General features: G+C 41.0%; 1 protein-coding gene across 4 annotated transcripts in view; it reads right to left on the reverse strand.

Annotated features, from left to right (window-relative positions):
• USP18 (ubiquitin specific peptidase 18) overlaps positions 1-21,107 on the reverse strand; it is a 53,706-nt gene extending 32,599 nt beyond the window's left edge. The window contains exons 1-2 of one of the 4 annotated variants that reach the window (XM_070049091.1): positions 20,867-21,107; positions 15,598-15,654 (exon numbers count right to left, since the gene is read on the reverse strand). Coding sequence is in view for 1 of the 4 variants with exons in the window: in XM_051837066.2 (XP_051693026.1) it covers positions 15,598-15,604 (7 nt within the window). In the remaining 3 variants the exon portion in view is untranslated. Of the gene's footprint in view, positions 1-15,597; positions 15,655-19,931; positions 19,956-20,866 lie in introns of those variants that run through there. The other 3 variants (XM_051837066.2, XM_017338488.3, XM_051837063.2) reach the window with 3 other exon arrangements.
• Between the last annotated feature and the right edge of the window lie 200 nt (positions 21,108-21,307).

The following is a 21,307-nucleotide window of genomic DNA, read 5'->3' on the forward strand; positions in this document are numbered from 1 at the left end:
CATCAGACAAGAAAAAGAAATCAAAGGAATACAAATCAAGAAGGAAGAAGTCAAACTATCCCTCTTTGCAGACGATATGATTCTGTACTTAGAGGATCCAAAGAACTCTACTAAGAGACTATTGGAACTCATAGAGGAGTTTGGCAAAGTGGCAGGATATAAAATCAATGCACAAAAATCAACAGCCTTTGTATACACAAGCAATGCCATGACTGAGAAAGAGCTGCTAAGATCAATCCCATTCACAATAGCTACAAAAACAATCAAATACCTTGGAATAAACTTAACCAAGGACGTTAAAGATCTCTACGATGAAAATTACAAAACCTTAAAGAAAGAAATAGAAGAGGATACCAAAAAATGGAAAAATCTTCCATGCTCATGGATTGGAAGAATCAACATCATCAAAATGTCCATTCTCCCAAAAGCAATTTATAGATTCAATGCAATCCCAATCAAGATACCAAAGACATTCTTCGCAGATCTAGAAAAAATGATGCTGAAATTCATATGGAGGCACAAGAGACCTCGAATAGCTAAAGCAATCTTGTACAACAAAAACAAAGCCGGAGGCATCACAATACCAGATTTCAGGACATACTACAGGGCAGTTGTAATCAAAACAGCATGGTACTGGTACAGAAACAGATGGATAGACCAATGGAACAGAATTGAAACACCAGAAATCAATCCAAACATCTACAGCCAACTTATATTTGATCAAGGATCTAAAACTAATTCCTGGAGCAAGGACAGTCTATTCAATAAATGGTGCTGGGAAAACTGGATTTCCACGTGCAGAAGCATGAAGCAAGATCCCTACCTTACACCTTACACAAAAATCCACTCAACGTGGGTTAAAGACCTAAATCTACGTCCTGACACCATTAAGTTATTAGAGAACATTGGAGAAACCCTTCAAGATATTGGCACAGGCAAAGAATTTCTGGAAAAGACCCGGGAGGCACAGACAGTCAAAGCCAAAATCAACTATTGGGATTGCATCAAATTGAGAAGTTTCTGTACTGCAAAAGAAACAGTCAGGAGAGTGAAGAGACAACCGACAGAATGGGAAAAAATATTTGCAAACTATGCAACAGATAAAGGGTTAATAACCAGAATCTACAAAGAGATCAAGAAACTCCACAAAAACAAAACCAACAACCCACTTAAGAGATGGGCCAAGGACTTCAATAGACATTTTTCAAAAGAGGAAATCCAAATGGCCAACAGGCACATGAAAAAATGTTCAAGGTCACTAGCAATCAGGGAAATGCAAATCAAAACCACAATGAGGTTTCACCTCACCCCGGTTAGAATGGCTCACATACAGAAATCTACCAACAACAGATGCTGGCGAGGATGTGGGGAAAAAGGGACACTAACCCACTGTTGGTGGGAATGCAAACTGGTCAAGCCACTATGGAAATCAGTCTGGAGATTCCTCAGAAACCTGAAGATAACCCTACCGTTCAACCCAGCCATCCCACTCCTTGGAATTTACCCAAAGGAATTTAAATTGGCAAACAAAAAAGCGGTCTGCACCCTAATGTTTATTGCAGCACAATTCACAATAGCCAAGACCTGGAACCAACCTAAATGCCCATCAATGGTAGACTGGATAAAGAAATTATGGGATATGTATTCTTTAGAATACTATACCGCAGTAAGAAACAACGAAATCCAGTCATTTGCAACAAAATGGAGGAATCTGGAACACATCATGCTGAGTGAAGTAAGCCAGTCCCAAAGGGACAAATACCATATGTTTTCCCTGATCGGTGACAACTGACTGAACACCAAAAAGGAAACCTCCTGAAGTGAAATGGACACTATGAGAAATGGTGACTTGATCAGCATAGCCCTGACTGCTAATGGACAACTTAATACATTATCCCTCATAGTATTTTTTTTTTTGTCTGTTCTACTTAATATGACTGGTTTAATTCTGTAATTATCACACAGTTATTCTTAAGTGTTGAAAATTAACTGAAATGTGATCCCTGTTAAACATAAAAGTGGGTATAAGAGAGGGAAGAGATGTATAATTTGGGGCATGCTCGGGCTGACTTGCCCCAATTGGTAGAGTTGGAAACATACTAGGGGATTCCAATTCAATCCCATCAAGGTGGCATGTGCCAATGCCATCTCACTAGTCCAAGTGATCAATTTCAGTTCACAATTGATCATAATGAAAGGACTGAGAGTCAAAGGGAGCACATAAACAAGTCTAGTATCTGCTAACACTAACCGATAGAATAAATAAAGGGGAGAGTGATCCAACATGGGAAGTGAGATACTCAGCAGACTCATAGAATGGCGGATGTCCTAAATAGCACTCTGGCCTCAGAATCAGCCCTAAAGGCACTCGGATCTGGCTGAAAAGCCCATGAGAGTATTTCAGGCATGGAAAGCCAAGACACTCTGGCAAAAAGATCTCTGTGAGTGAGATCCCAGTGGAAAGAACAGGTCTTCAAAGAGGGAGGTGCCTTTCTCTGAAGGGAGGAGAGAACCTCCACTTTGACTATGACCTTGTCTAAACAAGATAAGAGTCGGAGAACTCAAGGGGCTTCCATAGCCTTGGAAACTCATGACTGGTGCATAGGGAGATTACTGATGCCATAAACAGGAGTGTCAATTTGTAAAGTCAACAACAGGAGTCACTGTGCACTTACTCCTCATGTAGGATCTCTGTCCTTAATGTGCTGTACACTGAGGCTTAATGCTATAACGAGTACTCAAACAGTATATTTCACTTTGTGTTTCTATGGGGGTGCAAACTGTTGAAATCTTTACTTAATGTACACTAAACTGATCTTCTGTTAAAAAAAAAAAAAAAAAAAAAAGAAACTATCAATTCCCAACTTGACTCTCACTGGGATTAAACATGACAATAGGTCTGATCTGATTTCATCATCATTTAAAAAAAAATCATCTATTATTTTTCACTTTATGTTTCTGTGTGGGAACAAACTGTTGAAATCCTTACTTAAGGTATAATAAGCTGATCTTCTGTATACTAAGATAATCGAAAATGAATCTTGATGTGAATGGAAGGGGAGAGGGAGTGGGAAAGGGGAGGGCGGTGGGTGGGAGGGACGGTATGGGGGGGAAAGCCATTGTAACCCATGAGACGTACTTTGGAAATTTATATTCATTAAATAAAAGATAAAAAAAAAATAAAAAAAAAATAAAAAGCCTTAAATTCAAATGTAATCAAAGACCAAGAATAACCAAAATAATCTTGAGCACAAAGATTTTGACTTCAAATATGCTATAAGGCAGTTATAACCAAAACACATGCTAAGAGCATAAAAATAGACTCAACCAATTGAATAGGATAAAAAAGCCCAGAAATTGGGGCTGGCACTATGGCCTAGTAGGCTAAGCTTCTGCCTGCAGTGCCGGCATCCCAAATGGGTGCCAGTTCATGTCCCGGCTGCTCCTCTTCCAATCCCGCGCCCCTGCTTATAGCTTGTGGAAGATGGCCCAAGTGCTTGGGCCTCTGCACCCGCATGGAAGACCCAGAAGAAGCGCCTGGCTCCTGGTTTTGGATCAGCCCAGCTCCAGCCATTGCAGCCATTTGGGGAGCAAACCAGCAGACAGAAAATCTCTCTTTGTGTCTCTCCCACTATCTGTAATTCTGATCCTCAAATAAATAAATAAATCTTTTTTAAAAAGCCCAGAAATAGGGGCTGGCATTATGGCATAGCAGGTAAAGCCTCCACCTGCAGTGCTGACATCCCATATGGGTGCTGGTTCAAGTCCTGGCTGCTCCACATCTGATCCAACTCTCTGCTATGGCCTGGGAAAGGAGTAGAAAATGGCCCAAGTTCTTGGGCCCCTGCACACACGTGGGAGACCCGGAAGGAGCTCCTGTTCTTGGATTGGGATCAGCCCAGCTCTGGCCATTGCAGCCAATTGGGGGGTGAACCAGTGGATATAAGGCCTCTCTTTCTCTCTCTCTCCTCTCTTTGTGTAACTCCGACTTTCAAATAAACAAATAAATCTTTAAAAAGCCCAGAAATAAACCCAAGAATTTATAGTCAACTGATCTTTGATGGAAGTGCTAAGAATACACAGTGCAGAAAGGACTGGGGAAATTAATCATCCTATGCAGAAGAATGAAGCTAGAACCTTATTTTATGCCATTTTCCACAAATAAATTCAAAAGGATTAAAGTGTTAGATGAATGACCTAAAATGTAAAACTACTAGAAGAAATCGTGGGGTGCGGGGAATATTTATGATGCTGGTGTGGGCAACAATTTTATGGATTAGTCCTGAAAGTTCAAGCAACAGCAGCAAAAATAGACAAGTTGGATTGATCAAACTAAAAAGTTTCTGCACAGCAAAAGTAACAATTAGCAAAGTAAAGAGGCAATTTGTGAAATGTGCAAAATATTTGTAAACCATACATCTTATAAGTAATTAATATCCAAAATACATAAGAAATTCAATGAAATAGCAAGAACAATAGCCTGGTTAAAGAATGGTCAAGCACTAGAACAGTTACTTCTCAAAATAAGACATACAAATGGGCAGCAGGCTCATGAAAGAATGCTCGGCATCACTAATTATTAGAATACAAATTAAAACTACGATGAGATAATGCCTCACACATGTTAGAATGGCTTTTATGAAAAATATGAACGAGAAGCACTTTTGACATTATAAAAAAGAGAACCTTTGGACACTGGTGGTAGAAACAGAAATTAGTACAGTCATTATGAAAAACAGTATGCAGCTTTGTCGAAAAACTAAAAATGAAACTACTCTATAATCTAGTGATACCAATTCTGGGAATATATTCAAAGGAACGGAAATGACTATGACAAAGCGATAACTGCATGCCCATGATCATTGCAGCAGTGTTCACAATAGCCAAAATATGGAATAATCCTAGGTGTCCATCAAGGGATGAGTGGATCAGGAAAATGTACATACACACAATGGAATACTATCCAACCTTAAGTTAAAGACTGAGAAGTTGCTACTTAAAGGGCCCAAGGTCTTATCTACACAGAAGGAATAAATTTTGAGATCTATTGCTCAGTACAATGAGATCAGTCAATAATAATGCTTTATATACATCAAAATAATACAGTAAATTTCATATGTATCATCACAAAAATATGTCAAATCAGATGACAAATACGTTCATTGACTTGATTCAATCATTCCACATTATATGCATACATCAAAACACAATGCACTCCATCAGTGTAACATAATTCTGATTTTCAGTTAAAATAATATACCATTTTAAAAACACTAGACTATTTTATTTGTTACTTATTTAAGAAGCAGAGATGGTCACAGAAAGTTACCTCCCATCTTCTGGCCTACTCCACAGATATAATCTCCAGGACTGGGTTGGGCCAAGGTCAGGAGCTGGGAACTCAATTCAGGTCTCCCATTAACTGTCTGAGCCACCATTGGTTCATGTGGCTGAACTGTCCCAGAATAGAAGCCCATATGGAACAGGGCCATCCTGAAACTGAATTAGCTACTAGAGGGTATCCCACTCTGGGTCCAAAAGCCACAGCATGTCTCCAGTCTTGAGACTCTTATCATTCCACTATGTTCACATGGGTGGCATGAGCAACATGGCCCAAGCTTCTTAGAGCCTAAGCCCAGCAGAAAGGCTGAGATCCCTGCTTCCATGCTCGGAAGGCACATTATATTCAAGCTGGCAAAAGTAGAAGACAAAAGGAGAAATCAGCAAAGGAAAAACATCAAGTCACATGTAAAAGAATCCCCAATAGACCAGTAGCATATTTCTCAGCAGAAATCTAGGAGACTGGGAGAGAATGGGATGATATTTTCATAGTTCAGGAAGAGAAACCCTGCCAACCAAAAATATACCCAGCAAGGTAACCTTCAGAAATGAAGGAGAAATAAAGATTCTCAGACAAGCAACAGCTGATGGAATGCATCAACACCAGATGAGCCTTATAAGAAATGCTTAAGGGGGCCAGCGCTGTGGCATAGCAGGTAAAGCTGCCACCTGCAGTGCCAGCATCCCATATGGGCACCGGTTCGAGTCCCGGCTACTCCATTTCTGATCCAGCTCTCTGCTATGGCCTGGGAAAGTAGTAGAAGATGGCCCAAGTCCTTGGGCTCCTGCACCCACGTGGGAGACCCGGAGGAAGCTCTTGGCTCCTGGCTTCAGATCGGCGCAGCTCCAGCTGTTGCGACCAATTGGGGAGTGAACCAGTGGATGGAGGACCCCTCTTTCTCTCTCTGTGTGTATGTAACTCTTTCAACTTAAATAAATAAATAAATCTTTATTTTAAAAAAGAATAACCTTGAATGTGAATGGGTTAAATTCCCCAATTAAAAGATATACACTGGCTGAATGGTTTAAAAAACAAGACCCAACAATGTAGGAAACTCACTTCACCAATAAAAGATACACATGAACTGAAAGTAAAGGAATACAAAAACTATTCCATGCAAACAGAAACCAAAAGTGAGCAGGAGTAGCTAAACTCTCATAAAACAGACTTTAACACAAACTGTAAAAAATAAAATGTCACTATATATTGATAAAAGGGTCAATTCAGAAAGAGCATATAATAACTATACATAAATGCACCCAACACATGATCATCTAAATAAATAAAGAAAATAATATTAGTTTTAAAGGAAAAATAGACTCCATTACAATAATATTTTGGATCTATAATACCCCACTTTCATCAATGGACAGATTATGCAGGCAGAAAATCAACAAAAGGGGCCACCGCTGTGGAATAGCGGGGTAAAGCCACCACCTACAGTGCTGGCATCCCATATGGACACCAGTTCGAGTCCTGGCTGCTCCACTTCTGATCCAGCTCTCTGCTATGGCCTGGGAAAGTAGTAGAAGATGGCCCAAGTTCTTGGGCCCCTGCACCCACGTAGGGGACCTGGAAGAGGTTCCTGGCTCCTGGCTAGGATCGGCGCAGCTCCAGCCATTGAGGCCAACTGGGGAGTGAACCAGTGGATGGAAGATCTCTCTCTCTCTCTCTCTCTCTCTGCCTCTTCTTCTCTCTCTGTGTAACTCTGACTTTCAAATAAATAAATAAATCCTTAAAAATATTTTACTAGGCCGGCGCCGCGGCTCACTAGGCTAATCCTCCGCCTAGCGGTGCCGGCACACCAGGTTCTAGTCCCGGTTGGGGTGCCGGATTCTGTCCTGGTTGCCCCTTTTCCAGGCCAGCTCTCTGCTGTGGCCAGGGAGTGCAGTGGAGGATGGCACAAGTCCTTGGGCCCTGCACCCCATGGGAGACCAGGAGAAGCACCTGGCTCCTGCCATCGGATCAGTGCAGTGCGCTGGCCGCAGCATGCCGGCCGCGGCGGCCACTGGAGGGTGAACCAACAGCAATGGAAGACCTTTCTCTCTGTCTCTCTCTCTCACTGTCCACTCTGCCTGTCAAAAAATAAAAAAAATAAAAAAAATTTTACTAAATCTTTTTTAAAAAAGCAAATCAACAAACAAAGAATCCCTGGAATCAAACTATACTATACACCAAATGTGCATAACAGACATTTACAGAAATTTTAACCAACAGCTACAAAATATGCATTCTTCTCATCAACACATGGAACATTCATTCTCCAGGATAAGCTATGTGTTAGGTCACAATATAGGTCACAAATTTTTAAAAATCAAAATAATATCATGTGTCTCCACTGACCACAATGGAATTAAATCATAAATCAACAAAAAGAGGAAATAAGTAGGAGTGGGGGCACTGTGCCACAGTGAGTTAAACCACCAGTTAGGGTGCCTAATGCTGTACTGGAGTGCCAGTTTGAGTGCTGGCTACTCCATTTCTGATCATCTTCCTGCTAATTCATCCTGAGAAGCAACACATTATGGCCTGAGTACTTCAGTCCTGCCACCCATGTGGAAGACTCGGAATTCTGGGTTCCTAGCTTCATCTTTTGACACAGCCCTGGCTGTTACAGGCATTTGGAGAGTGAACCACTGAACAGAAGACTCTCTCCCCACTTCCTCCCTGTTGCTCTGCCTTTAAAATAAATTAATTAAATAAGTAAACACTTATAAAATTAGGAAATGTAGAAATTGTATAAATACATGGAGTTATACAACATGTTCCTAAATGACCAATGGATCAAGGAAGAAGTTAAATGGAAATTTAAAGATTTCTTAAAACAAATGTAAATGGGAACAAATTTTACCAAAACATATGGGTTACAGTCAAAACAGTACTAAGAGATAATTTTCAGCAACAAATGCCTACATGAAAAAAATTAGGAAAGTTTCAAATCACCAACCTAACTAAACAACTCAATGAACTAGAAAAGCAAGAACAAATCAAACTAAAAATTAGTTAAGAAATAGATGCAATCAAGATAAAAAATGCAAAAGATCAATGAAACAAAAGAATAGTTATTCAAAACAATAAAATCAAAAAACTTTTATAGGCTCAGAAAAAAAAGAAAGAAAACCAAAATAAAATCAGAGAACAAAAAGGAGATATTACAAGTAATGCCACAGAAACACTTAGGATTATTAGGGATTGTTATGAACAACTATACAACAACAAATTAGGAAACCTAGAAGAAATAGACACAAATAACCTATGAATATTAAATCACAAAGAAATAGAACACCTACATAGACCAGGTGTCTATGTAGGTGATACCAGTTTGGTTGACAACACCTAAATTGTGTCCAGCTGGCTAATTCTATGTCCTTTTCTCCATTGGAAAAAAAAAAACTCAACAAATTAGGTATAGAAGCAACATACCTCAACACAATGAAGCTACAGTCAACATCATGCTAAATGGCAAAACACTAAAAGCATTTTCTCTAGCATCTGGAATAAGACAACGATGTCCATTTTCATCACTGTTGTTTAAGACAGAACTGGAAGTCCTAGCCAGAGCAATCAGGCAAGAGAAAGAAATAAAGGGCATCTAAATAATAAAGGAGAAAGTAAAAGTAACCCTGTTTACATAAGACATTATTTCATACAGAGAAAAATCTTGGTCTCCACTAAAAAAAAATTGTGAGAATCAATGAATTCTATACATTTGCAGAATCAATGAATTCTGTACATTTGCAGAATACAAGATCAACTACAAAAATCACCAATGCTTCTACACATCAGTAATGAAGTAGCTAAAAAAGAATCAGGAAAGAAATTCCATTTACCAAATACTTATGAATCAGTTTAACCAAGGAGGTGAAAGAACTCTACATTGAAAACTGTAAAACATTGATGAAAGACACTGAAGCATATACCAAAAGATAGAAATACATCCCATGTTCATGGATTGGAATAATTAATATTGTTAAAATACCCATATTACCCAAATATGTTTTTGTTCTGTCTGCTGCCCTCATAGAATCATCTTGGAAAAATATTTTCCCTTTCAGTTTTTTGCAATAATTTTAAAAGAATTGTTATTAATTTTTCTTTGAAAATTTTGGTATAACTCAACAATGAAGCCATATAGTCCTGGATTTTTCTTTGAGTAAATGCAATTCCTATCAGGATACAAATAGCCTTCATCACAGATATAGAAAAAAATATTGCTAAAATCTTTGGGCAGGGGTCTGTCACGCTGTGGGGGGCATAGCAATCTGGAAGGTGTCTTCCCGCATCCCGGGGTGGGTGGGTGGATCAGCAATCCCAGCCCTAAGCCCCACACAGGTGCTTCCATTTAGAATCTGAAAGCTTGGGCCAGGCGGTGGGAATGGAACCCAGCACCTCTGCGAGTGGAGCTTCCTCAATGCACAGAGCTACAAGCTTAGGATGGAAGCGGAGAGTGGCTTGTATAGGTTCCTGGCTACTTCTCCCTTCCACCCCCTGCTGACTCTGCTCGCTCACCCCTCCCGCTCCCTATGCCACTCATTTCTCTCCCACCCCCCTGCTTCGGCCCTGCCTGCCCATTTGGGCCTCTGGGGGTGGGGCCGGCAGATGGGAGGGGTCTCAATAAAATTTTAAAAGCAAAAAAATATATATATTGCTAAAATCTGAATGTAATCACAAATAACTCTGAAAAGCCAAACCAATCCTGAGCAGAAAGCTGGAGACATCAGAATCCCTGACTTCAAAATATATAAAACTACAATCAAACACAAAAACAGACACAAAGATCAATAGAACAGAAATAAATCCACATACTGACCAACAACTAATTTCTGACAAAGCCACAAAGAAGAACATACATTGGAGAAAGTACCATATTCTCAATAGAAGATGCTGGAAAAATTGTATATTGAAGACAGATGCCAGATTCTCATCCTCCTTATCTCTCACCATGTACAAAGCCAACGCTAAATGAATCAAAGTCTTAAATGTAGGACTCAAAACTATGAAACTAGTTGGAAAAAGTGGGAAATTCTTGAGCACATTGGTCTGGGCAAAGATTTTTTGGATATGATCTCAAAAGCACAGGAAATAAAAGTCAAAATTGACAAATGAAACTAAACTAAATGTATTCTGCACAGCAAAAGAAATAATCAAGAGTTAAGAGACAAGCTACAAGACTCATAGAATGGCAGATGTCCTAAACAGCACTCTGGCCTCAGAATCAGCCCTTAGGGCATGCAGATCCGGCTGAAAAGCCCATGAAAGTATTTCAGGCATGGAAAGCCAAGACACTCTGGCCAAAAAAAAAAAAAAAACTAAATGAAAGATCTCTGCGAGTGAGATCCCAGTGGAAAGAACAGGTCATCAAAGAATGAGGTACCTTTCTCTGAAGGGAGAACAGAACTTCCTCTTTGACTATGACCTTGTCTAAATATCAGAGTCAATGAACTCAAAAGGCCTCCATAGCCTTGGCAACTCATGACAAGAGCCTAGGGTGATTACTGACACCATAAACAAGAATGTCAATCTGTTAAGTCAACAACAGGAGTCACTGTGCACTTACTCCTCATGTAGGATCTCTGTCCTTAATGTGCTGTACATTGTGATTTAATGCTATAACTAGTACTCAAACAGTATTTTACACTTTGTTTCTGTGTGGGTGCAAACTGTTGAAAGCTTTACTTAATATATGCTAAATTGATCTTCTGTATATAAAGATAATTGAAAATGAATCTTGATGTGAATAGAAGGGGAGAAGGAGTGGGAGAGGGGAGGGTTGAGGGTGGGAGGGAAGTTATGGGGGGGGGAAGCCATTGTAATCCATAACCTGTAGTTTGGAAATTTATATTCATTAAATAAAAGTTAGAAAAAAAAGAGACAAGCTACAGGAGCCAGTGTTGTGGTACAAAGGGCTTAGCCAGGGCCTGCAACACCAGCAACACATATGGGGAAGCTGCTTCAAGTGCCATCTGCTCCACTTCCCATGCAGCTCTCTGCTAATGAGCCTGGGAAAGCAGAGGAAGATAGGCCAAGTTCTTGGACACCTGACACCCACATAAAAAACCCAGATAGAGTTCCTGACTTCGGGCTTCAGTCCAGCTCCAGCCATTACAGTCATTTGAGGACTAAACTAGTGAATAGAATATCTCCCTGTCTCTCCCTCTCTCTATAACTCTGCATTTCAAATAAATAAATAAATCTTTTTTAAAAAAGAGAGACTATGTACAGAATGGGAAAAATATTCATAAAATATTCATCTGACAATAAATTAATATCCAGATTATATAAGGAATTCAAACAACTTAATAGCAAACACACAAATAACCCAATTTAAAAACAGCCACGTGAACTCAATGGACATTTCTCGAAAGAAGACATATAAATGACCAACAAGTGTATAAAAAATATTCAAAGAGACACAAAGATGGCAGAGTAGGGAGGGAGCTTACTGCTGTAGTCTAGGGGAATACAGTTTTTAAAAAAATGGAGAGAGTACAATCTCAGGGAAGAGTTAGGGAGGAAATGGCAGAGAAAACTCCGTACAAATTAGAGGAACACTGTGGATCTATGTGGAGGGTGTAGACACGCAGAACTCAGGACTCCAGCTGCTGAGAGCCTCAGCACCAGCTTTGGAGAGAGAGGTGAAACCAGACTGCAGCAGCCCAAAATAAAACTTCAGGAAGATCCTGGCATGAGTCTGTCTTAGAGCCCTGTGTGGAACAGTAAACCTGCCAACCTAGAGGGAATAAAAATGGGTCACATTTCTCTCTCCCTGACCACCCAGTACCAGTATCCTGTAACTAGCCGAGAGGGGGTGGGTGCCATTTTGGACACGTATAACAGCTGCATCAGCTCATATCCATGTGCCAGCAATCAGCTGAGAAGAGATGCTGGAGTCTGGCTGGGAGAACTGACAGGGAGCTGGGTGCTTGTGACTGTGGGAGTCTTGTGTGCCAGGACTGTGAAAACATTGTGGCTGTGTGGGAGGGCGCAGGATGTGTTGGGTCTTTGGGGAGTCACTGTGGGCAGCTCCATAAGCTCAGGACTCCCTGAGTCCTGGTGAAGGTCATTGCTGCAGAATCCATGCTCAGACTGCACAGATCATTTGTGTGGTTCTTAAGGCAGTGTGAACGAATAGTATACCCACTGGGGCTAGTAACCAGGTATTGGTCTCCTTGGAGGAGAGAAGGTGAGTGTGAGACTACACCAACAGAATAGAGTAAACCTCCCCTCTGATTAAAAAATAAAGAAATAAAAGAAGGGGCCGGCACTGTAGCATAGCAGGAGAAGCCACCGCCTGTAGTGCTGGTGTCCCATATGGGTGCCAGTTTGAGTCCAGGCTGCTCCACTTCCAATCTGGCTCTCTGCTGTGGCCTAGGAAGACAGTGGAGGATGGTCCAGGTCCTTGGGCTCCTGCATCCATGTGGAAGACTTGGAGGAGGCTCCAGCCTCCTGGCTTTGGATCGGCATGTCTCCAGCCACTGCGGCCATTTGAGGGATGAACCAGTGGATGGAAGATCTCTCTCTCTATCTATCTATCTATATCTCTCTGCCTCTGCCTCTCTGTTAACTCTGCCTTTCAAATAAATAACAAATCTTTAAAAAAAGGGAGAGAGATTTACCAAGCCCTATTTGGGTGTCACCTTGGACACTCCCCTCACCCTGGAACACTGAACACAGCTCTTCCTTGGCTACACCCAGCACATGCCTTTGCATATTCACTGAAACAGCAGACACTCCACTAACCCATAGAGGCATAGACCAAAGGTAAAAGTCATCATAGGGAACAATAAAAAAAAAAGTATCTCCACAAATGCCTAAAAATAAACACAGCAATTAAAGAAATAAGAATAAGGAAGACGGGCCGGCGCCGTGGCTCAATAGGCTACTCCTCGGCCTTGCAGTGCTGGCACACCAGGTTCTAGTACCAGTCAGGGCACTGGATTCTGTCCCGGTTGCCCCCCGCTTCCAGGCCAGCTCTCTGCTATGGCCCTGGAGTGCAGTGGAGGATGGCCCAAGTCCTTGGGCCCTGCACCCGCATGGGAGACCAGGAGAAGCACCTGGCTCCTGGCTTCGGATCAGCACGATGCGCTGGCCGCAGCGCGTGGGCCATGACGGCCATTGGAGGGTGAACCAATGGCAAAGGAAGACCTTTCTCTCTCTCTCTCTCTCTCTCTCTCTCTCACTGTCCACTCTGCCTGTCCAAAAAAAAAAAAAAAAAGAATAAGGAAGACAACATGATGACCCCAAAGGAACACAACAACACTTCAATATTCAAATGTTAAAATGAAGAGAATGAAGAAATGCCAGAAACAGATTTAAAAAATTGAATGAAGGGGCTGGCGCTGTGGTGTAGCAGGTGGAGCTGTGACCTGCAGTGCTGGCATCCCTTATGGGTGCTGGTTTGAGTCCCGGCTGCTCCACTTCCAATCTAGCTTTCTGATATGGCTTGAGAAAGCAGTAGAAGATGTCCCAAGTCCTTGGGCCCTTGCATCCACGTGGAAAGACCTGAAGGAAGCTCCTGGCTCCTGACTTTGGATCAGTGCAGCTCCAGCTGTTATAGCCATTTGGGGAGTGAACCAATGGATGGAAGACCTCTCTCTCTCTCTCTCTCTCTCTCTCTCTCTCTCTCTTCACTTCTCCTTCTCTCCATGTGTGTAACTCTTTCAAATAAATAAATAAATCTTCAAAAAAATTTGATCATGGGATTACTTAGAAGTAATCAGGAGCAAATCCACAAACTAAAAACCCATACATGACATGAATGAACATTTTTCCCATGAAATCAAGATTTTAAGGGAAATCAAAATGAAATATTGGAAATGAAGAATTCAATAGATCAAATAAAAAATGCTATGGAAAGCCTTAACAACAGATTCAGTGATACAGAAGAAAGAATATCCAAGTTAGAAGACAAATCTCTGGAAATTTTAGTCAGACCAAAAAACAAAAAACCAAGAAATTATAAAACTAAAACACTATTGGGGATTTACAGGATACATTAAACAATCCAACATATGGGTCTTAGGAGTTCCTGAAGGCGTGGAAAGACAGAATGGATTACAAGGCCTATTTAGTGAAATAATTACAAAAAAATTCCCTAATTTGGAGAAAGCAACGGATATCCAAGTACAGGTATCACATAGAACTCCTAATAGACATGACCAGAAAAGAGCCTCACCACAACACATTGTAGTCAAACTCTACACAGTAAAACATAAAGAAAAGATTCTAAAATGTGTACAAGAGAAACACCAGATTACTTTCAGAGGATCTTTAATTAGACTCACAGTGGATTTCTCATGAGAAACCCTACAGGCTATAAGAGAAATGTGAGATATATTCCAAGTCTTAAGAGAAAAAAAAAAAAACTGCCAACCCAGAATACTATACCCTACGAAGCTCTCATTTATGAATGAAGGTGAAATAAAGACCTTCCATAACAAACAGAAATTGAAAGAATTTGTCACCACTCATACAGCTTTACAATAGATGCTTAAGGATGTGCTACGCACAGAAATACAAAAACATGGTCATCACCATGAAAGAATGTAAAAGTACAAAGAAAATCCAAAGTAAACAATAGGAATATTTGTGAAACAACAGCAGAGCCGAGTCGTTACTTATCAATAGTCACCTTGAACGTAAATGGTCTCAACTCACCAGTTAAAAGACACACACTGGCTGAATGGATTAAAAAGCAAAACCCATCTATTTATTGCCTAGAAGAAACACATCTCACCAACAAAGATATGTGCAGACTGAAAGTGAAAGAATGGAAAAAGATATTCCATGCTAACAGAAACCAAAGAGCTGCTGTAGCCATCCTAATATCAGACATAACAGACTTTAACACAAAAACTGTTAAAAGAGACAAAGAAGGGCAACTGTGCAATGATTAAGGGATCAATTCAATAGGAAGATGTGACTCTAATATGTACATGCACCTAATTACAGGGTACCTGGTAATTTAAAAGAAATATTAATGAATCTAAAGGGAGACATAGACTCCCATACAATAGTAATGGGGCTTCAATACCCCATTTCAGCAATGAACAGATCAACCAGACAGAAAATTAGCAAGGAAACAAGAGTTAATCAACGCTATAGAACAAATGGACATAAGTGATATCTACAGAACTTTTCACCTACAGTTGCTGAATACACATTCTTCTCACCAGTACATGGAACTTTCTCTAGGATAGATCACATGCTAGGCCATAAAGCAAGTCTCAGAAAATTCAAAAAAATCAAAATCATACCATGCATCTTCTCTGATCACAATGGAATGAAGCTGGAAACCAACGACTCAAGAATCTCTGGAATATAAGCAAACAAATGGAGACTGAACAACATGCTCCCGAATGAAAAAATATTCAACATCACATTAATAAAGAAATGCACTCAAAGTCACAACAAAGTATCAGCTCACCCCAATAGAATGGTTAGTATCAAAAAAAAAGTAAATATATAAACATCAAAAAAGTTAAACATTATGAAAAAACTGTAAAATGTTTACATTTAAACTTTATTTTAAAGGAAAGGAAACATTGAACCTTATAACCAAGCAAAAGCCAGGTCTAGCAAGCATAATGCTAGCCCTAGATTACTTATTGACTTCAAACAAACAAAAATACAAAATATAGTAAAATATAAAAACAACTTCATGTTTTCTAGACCCCAAAAAAGGAATTTTCGACAAATTTAAAGCATGCCTTTCTTAAATTTTGTAATTATTTACTGTGGAATAGCTCAGAATGTCAGCTCTGTTTTAAGGATTGGAATTGATAACTGAACAAGGAAACGCAATTTGGATTATAAAATTCTTGTTTTAATAAAAACTCTTTAAACAGAAAAAAAAATCAACACTTGTGAGGATGCAGAGAAAAGAGAATGCTTATATGCTGTTGGCGGGTATGTAAATTCCAACAATCATTATGAACAACAGTATGGAGGGTCTTCAAAATCTAAAAATAGTACTACCATAGGACCCAGAAATCCCACTTCTGGGAATGGAACCAAGGAAAAGAAATCAGTATGCAGAAGAGACATCTTGCACTCCAGTGTTTAAGGTGGCACTGTTTGTTCACAATAACCAACATATGGAATCAACAGAAGAATGGATAGATAAAATGTGATATTTATTCACAAGCATCTTTCTTATTCAGCCATAAAATACTGAAATATATCATTTGTAGCAACACGGATGAACTTAGAGGAAACTTCTTAAATTAAATAAGTCAGGCACAGAAAGAAAAATACTGCATGCTCTCACTTATATGTGGTAGCTAAAAAAAAAAAATTATTCTCATGGAAGTAGATAGTACAATAGTGTCTACCAGAAGGGGGATAAGAGAACCTAATTAACAGGCACAGGGTACAGTTGAATAGAGAGAATAACTTCTAATGTTCTATAGCATAGTGGGCTTTATACTGTTGAAATCAATTAATTGTATACTGCAAAATAGTTGAGAAGATTTTGAATGTTCCCAACACAATGAAATGATAAATGTTTCAGGTGATGGATACACCAAGTACCTTGATCTGATATCACATGTTATATACATGCAATGAATATCACATTATACCCTATAAAAATGTACAGTTTATGCATCAACTAATTTTTTATTTAAAAAGATAGTTATAAATAGTTATTTCTCTTATGAGGCCAAGTCAGAAGAGTTAAGCTGGAATTTAAATGATGACAGCAGATTTATGTCAACTAGAACTCAGTATTGGAGATCATCATTGAGAGAAATCTGATGAAACAGAACAGAAAGGAGCCAGCCGCATTTTCCAGACATTGTCCTGCCAAGATCTCGTGAATACTTCCCTAGAAAAGAGGCCTAAAACCCAATGGAGTATATCCTTTAAACAGGCTGGCAGGCCTGGTCCCAGAGACAATGGGAAAAAATGCAGCAAACTTGTAGGGCTGATCACAGAGGGAGGTAAGTAGGTGGGGCAACAAAGGGGAAGGAAAGTGAAACTTAAAGATCTAAGTTGGAGAAACTTAAAGATCTAAGTGAAACTTTAAGATCTAAGATGGAGAAAGGCCGGTGGGCAGAGAAGATGCAAGAAAAGGAAGCAGATGAAACAAGGCATCCACCAGAGAAAGGAGGAGAGTGTTTGAATGTCCAAACCCAACCCATGCCAAAAAAACACTAAAAAATCTGTCCCCGAAGTCCTACATTCACTTAGTTCCCTACCTTCCTGAAATTTTTATCCTTAAAATCAGAAGAAGCAGGGGCCGGCGCCATGGCTCACTTGGTTAATCCTCCGCCTGTGGCACCAGCATCCCACATGAGCGCCGGGTTCTAGTCCTGGTTGCTCCTCTTCCAGTCCAGCTCTCTGCTGTGGCCCAGGAAGGCAGTGGAGGATGGCCCAAGTGCTTGGGCACCTGCACCCACGTGGGAGACCAGGAGGAAGCACCTGGCTCCTGGATTCAGATCGGCGGAGCACTGGCCGTAGCAGCCATTTGGGGGGTGAATCAATGGAGGGAAGACCTTTCTCTCTGTCTCTCTCTCTCTCACTGTCTTAACTCTATCTGTCAAATAAAAAAAAATCAGAGGAAGGGCTTACCAGAGTCTAAGAAGGGTGTGAGAGGAAGGGATGAAGAAAACTGAATTAATAGGTACAGAGTACAGTTGAATAGGAAGAACAGCTTCTAATGCTCCGTAGCATAGTGGGCTATTCACTGTTTTGTTTTTCTTTTTTAAAGAGTTATTTATTTGAAAATCAGAGTTACACAGAGAGGCAGGGAGAGGGAGAGAGAGAGAGAGAGGTCTTCCATCCACTGGTTCATTCCCCAAATGGCCACAATGGCCAGAGCTGCGCCAATCTGAAGCCAGGAGCCAGGTGCTTCTTCCCAGTCTCCCATGTGTGTGCAGGGGCAGAAGCACTTGGGCCATCTTCTACTGCTTTCCCAGGCCATAGCAGAGGGCTGGATAGGAAGAGGAACAGCCAGGACTCAAACCAGTGCCCATATGGGATGCTGGCACTGCAGGCGGTGGCTTTACCCTCTACACCACAGTGCTGGCCCCTCTATCTACTGTTGAAATCCATTAATTGTATACTTCAATTAATTGGTCCAGCTGGTTAAGCCACCACTGGGGAGTGGAAAATATCTCTCTCTCTCTCTTTCACTCTGCCTTTCAAATAATTAAGCAAATCTTTAAAAAGAAAATGTGGAGAGAAAAATGTGGATAGATGTGTGTGACAGCAATAACTGGCATAGGCCTCAGAATCAGTCAGCTTCTTCAGAGAGAGAGCCAATGGCCAGAGGCGTCACACAGGAAACCTGGAGTAGTCTGGGTCTCTGACTACTTAACTCATAACTAGACTCACTGAAGAAAAACCGACTCCAACTTCAAAGGCCTTAAGAGGACAAAATGTACACATAGGGAATAATCCTAATAACTTAAGTCTTCCATACTCACTTCATCATGGCAGTAACAAATTCAGATCTCAGTTTTCATGATTTATTCACACTTCCGCCTTCGTTGAGTAATAGTAATATGCTGAACACACAGATTAAACCCAAAATAATAAGGAACCTTGCACCTATCATTCCCAACAAAACAGCCCCATGGAAGGAGTAGAACTCATCTCCTTTGAGGCTATGCTTACATTGAACATTATCCTCTTCATAAGCCTATCATTGTGCAAAAGTGAGAAAACTGCAAAACTATTTTTTTGGAAAGGCAGAGTTACAGAGAGAGAGAGAGACAGAGACAGAGATAGAGAGATATCTTCCATCCACTGGTTCACTCCCAAAATGGCCACAACGGCCAGAGCCGGACTGATCTGAAGCCAGGAGCCAGGAACTTCATCCAGGTCTCCTATGAGAATCCTGAATCCACACGAGTCCAAGACATCTCCCCGACTCTTTCCTGGCATCAGGAAAAGAAAAACATAGAGGCACCGTGCTCCTGGAAAGCCTCACCATTCCCACAATTTGTCCCAACTACAAATCATGCAGATATCCTGTGCCTCCCAGTCCCTATCACTGGCCCAGTTACAAATCAGGCAGCCCCGGAGACCCCCTGTGTCAGAAACACCCTGTCTCACGGTATCTGGTATCCTCTCCAGCTGCTCCAGCCCACACCCCACATCCCTTTGTTCGCCTGCTCCAATTCATCTCCCACCTCTCTCCCTCCTCCCTTGACACAAGTTCCCTATAAAACCCCAGCCTTACACATGAGCCCCAAGCTCATCTCCCTCTGAGGCCATTCCTGGCAGTTCTTTGCCCTACTAAACTTTTCTTTGCTGAGCGTGGTCTTGGTTGTCGTTCTTGGGTGTGGTTGAAAACCCAAACATGTCCCAGGTGGGTGCAGGGGCCCAAGCACTTGGGACATATTCTTGCATTGGCAAGGAGCTGTATCAGAAGTGGAGCAGCCAGGACTCGAACCGGCAGGTGACAGCTTTACCTGCTACACCACAGCACCGCTCCGCAAAACATTTTCAATTGTAAATGAGAGAAGCCAGAGAAAGCTTTTTGTTTTCATTCTTTAACAGAATGAAATTCAAGGTGGAATCAGACACCTATGTTACTCTCCTTTCCATTTTGCTCTACAAACACAGGAAATCTCCTACATACCTTCCTTAACACTCCACCTCACTCTGCATGATGTAACACCAAAAAGAAAGCCTTATATGAAATGTTTTTAAATGTTTTAAAATATTTGCCCTGTTTTCTGGAACAGTTTCAAAATATAGCACCTCAGTGCTGTTAAGTACAAAATTCAAGCCACTGTGTTAATTTTCAGATACACTGAACACAGATTTTCACAGGCCTTAGAATGGAATTTTATGTTTAAAAATCCTTTTGGCTTTCTTCCTAGGAAAAAAAAGAGGAGAAAAGAGGGATTAAAACTAAAACATTGTTTGCACAGTTTGACAAAATCTTTAAAATTTCTCAACATGTATGTCCACGGACTGAGAAATTCTGCTTCGAGAAATTTTCCAAATATATTCGTCCATTTGTAAGAATGCACATATAAAATGAGAATCATTGCTGCATCATCTATACCAGTAGAAACTTGAAATAACCGAAATGTCCTAGCATTGTTTAAATACATAACATCCTTTCCATATTGTTCATCAGTTTAAAAAAATACCATTGATGCATCCATATGTCCTTCCATAAAAAGATGTCCATAATGTACTATTAAGTGGGAAAGCTAATTACAAATCAATTTTAAAGACCTTCACATAGAAGCCTTCCTGATAAATTATACACAACAATGATACCGCATTGAGAAAAACTTCTGTTTCTACTTTACACATTGTCTGCAATGTTTACATTTTTTTACAAGCTTACAACACCTTTGTTAACTTCTTTTTTTAAACACGAAGGCATATAAAAGCCCAAATAAATCTAGCCGCTTGAGAAAAAAAATCATTGGCTTTACATATGCGTGCAATGATAACGGATCCTTATAATTCGCGAAGCCCAAATACATCCCTTAACTACCCAGGAGCTCCGCTGGATGTCTTTCCTAAAGAAAACTCCGCAAATTAGCCCACACTTGCCTCAAGTGCCACGCAAGCGTCAAGCCTCCAATGCTACTTCGCTGCCTGCCCCGCGACAGCTCTGTCGGAGAACGCAGCCGGGAAAGCAGAGCCGCCCGCAGCCAAGGCAGGAGACAGGGCGGGCGCGACCGTGCAGCACCAGGCTCAGCTGTTAGTTCTGCGCTGCGGCGCCAGGCGACCGCGCGCGAGCCTCGCCCCCGCCTCTCGGCTTTCGTTTCCCGCGGAATGGAAAGTGAAACTCAAAGGCAGGCTGGACTGCGGCCGGAGGGCGCGGCGGGCGCTCGCAGCGACTACTTACCGGTCAGCCGGTGGGGACCAGCCCAACTCGCCACGTGTGAGCTAACGCATCGGTGCTGTGTGCCTTTGCGTTTGATTTGTGCTATGGTTTCAGTACTTGCAAATGCCAATTGCTGACGATTCCAAGAGCACACGTTTCTTTTT

The sequence above is a fragment of the Oryctolagus cuniculus genome, chromosome 9 (genome assembly GCF_964237555.1).
Source record: "Oryctolagus cuniculus chromosome 9, mOryCun1.1, whole genome shotgun sequence".
In the NCBI taxonomy this organism is placed as follows: Eukaryota; Metazoa; Chordata; class Mammalia; order Lagomorpha; family Leporidae; genus Oryctolagus; species Oryctolagus cuniculus.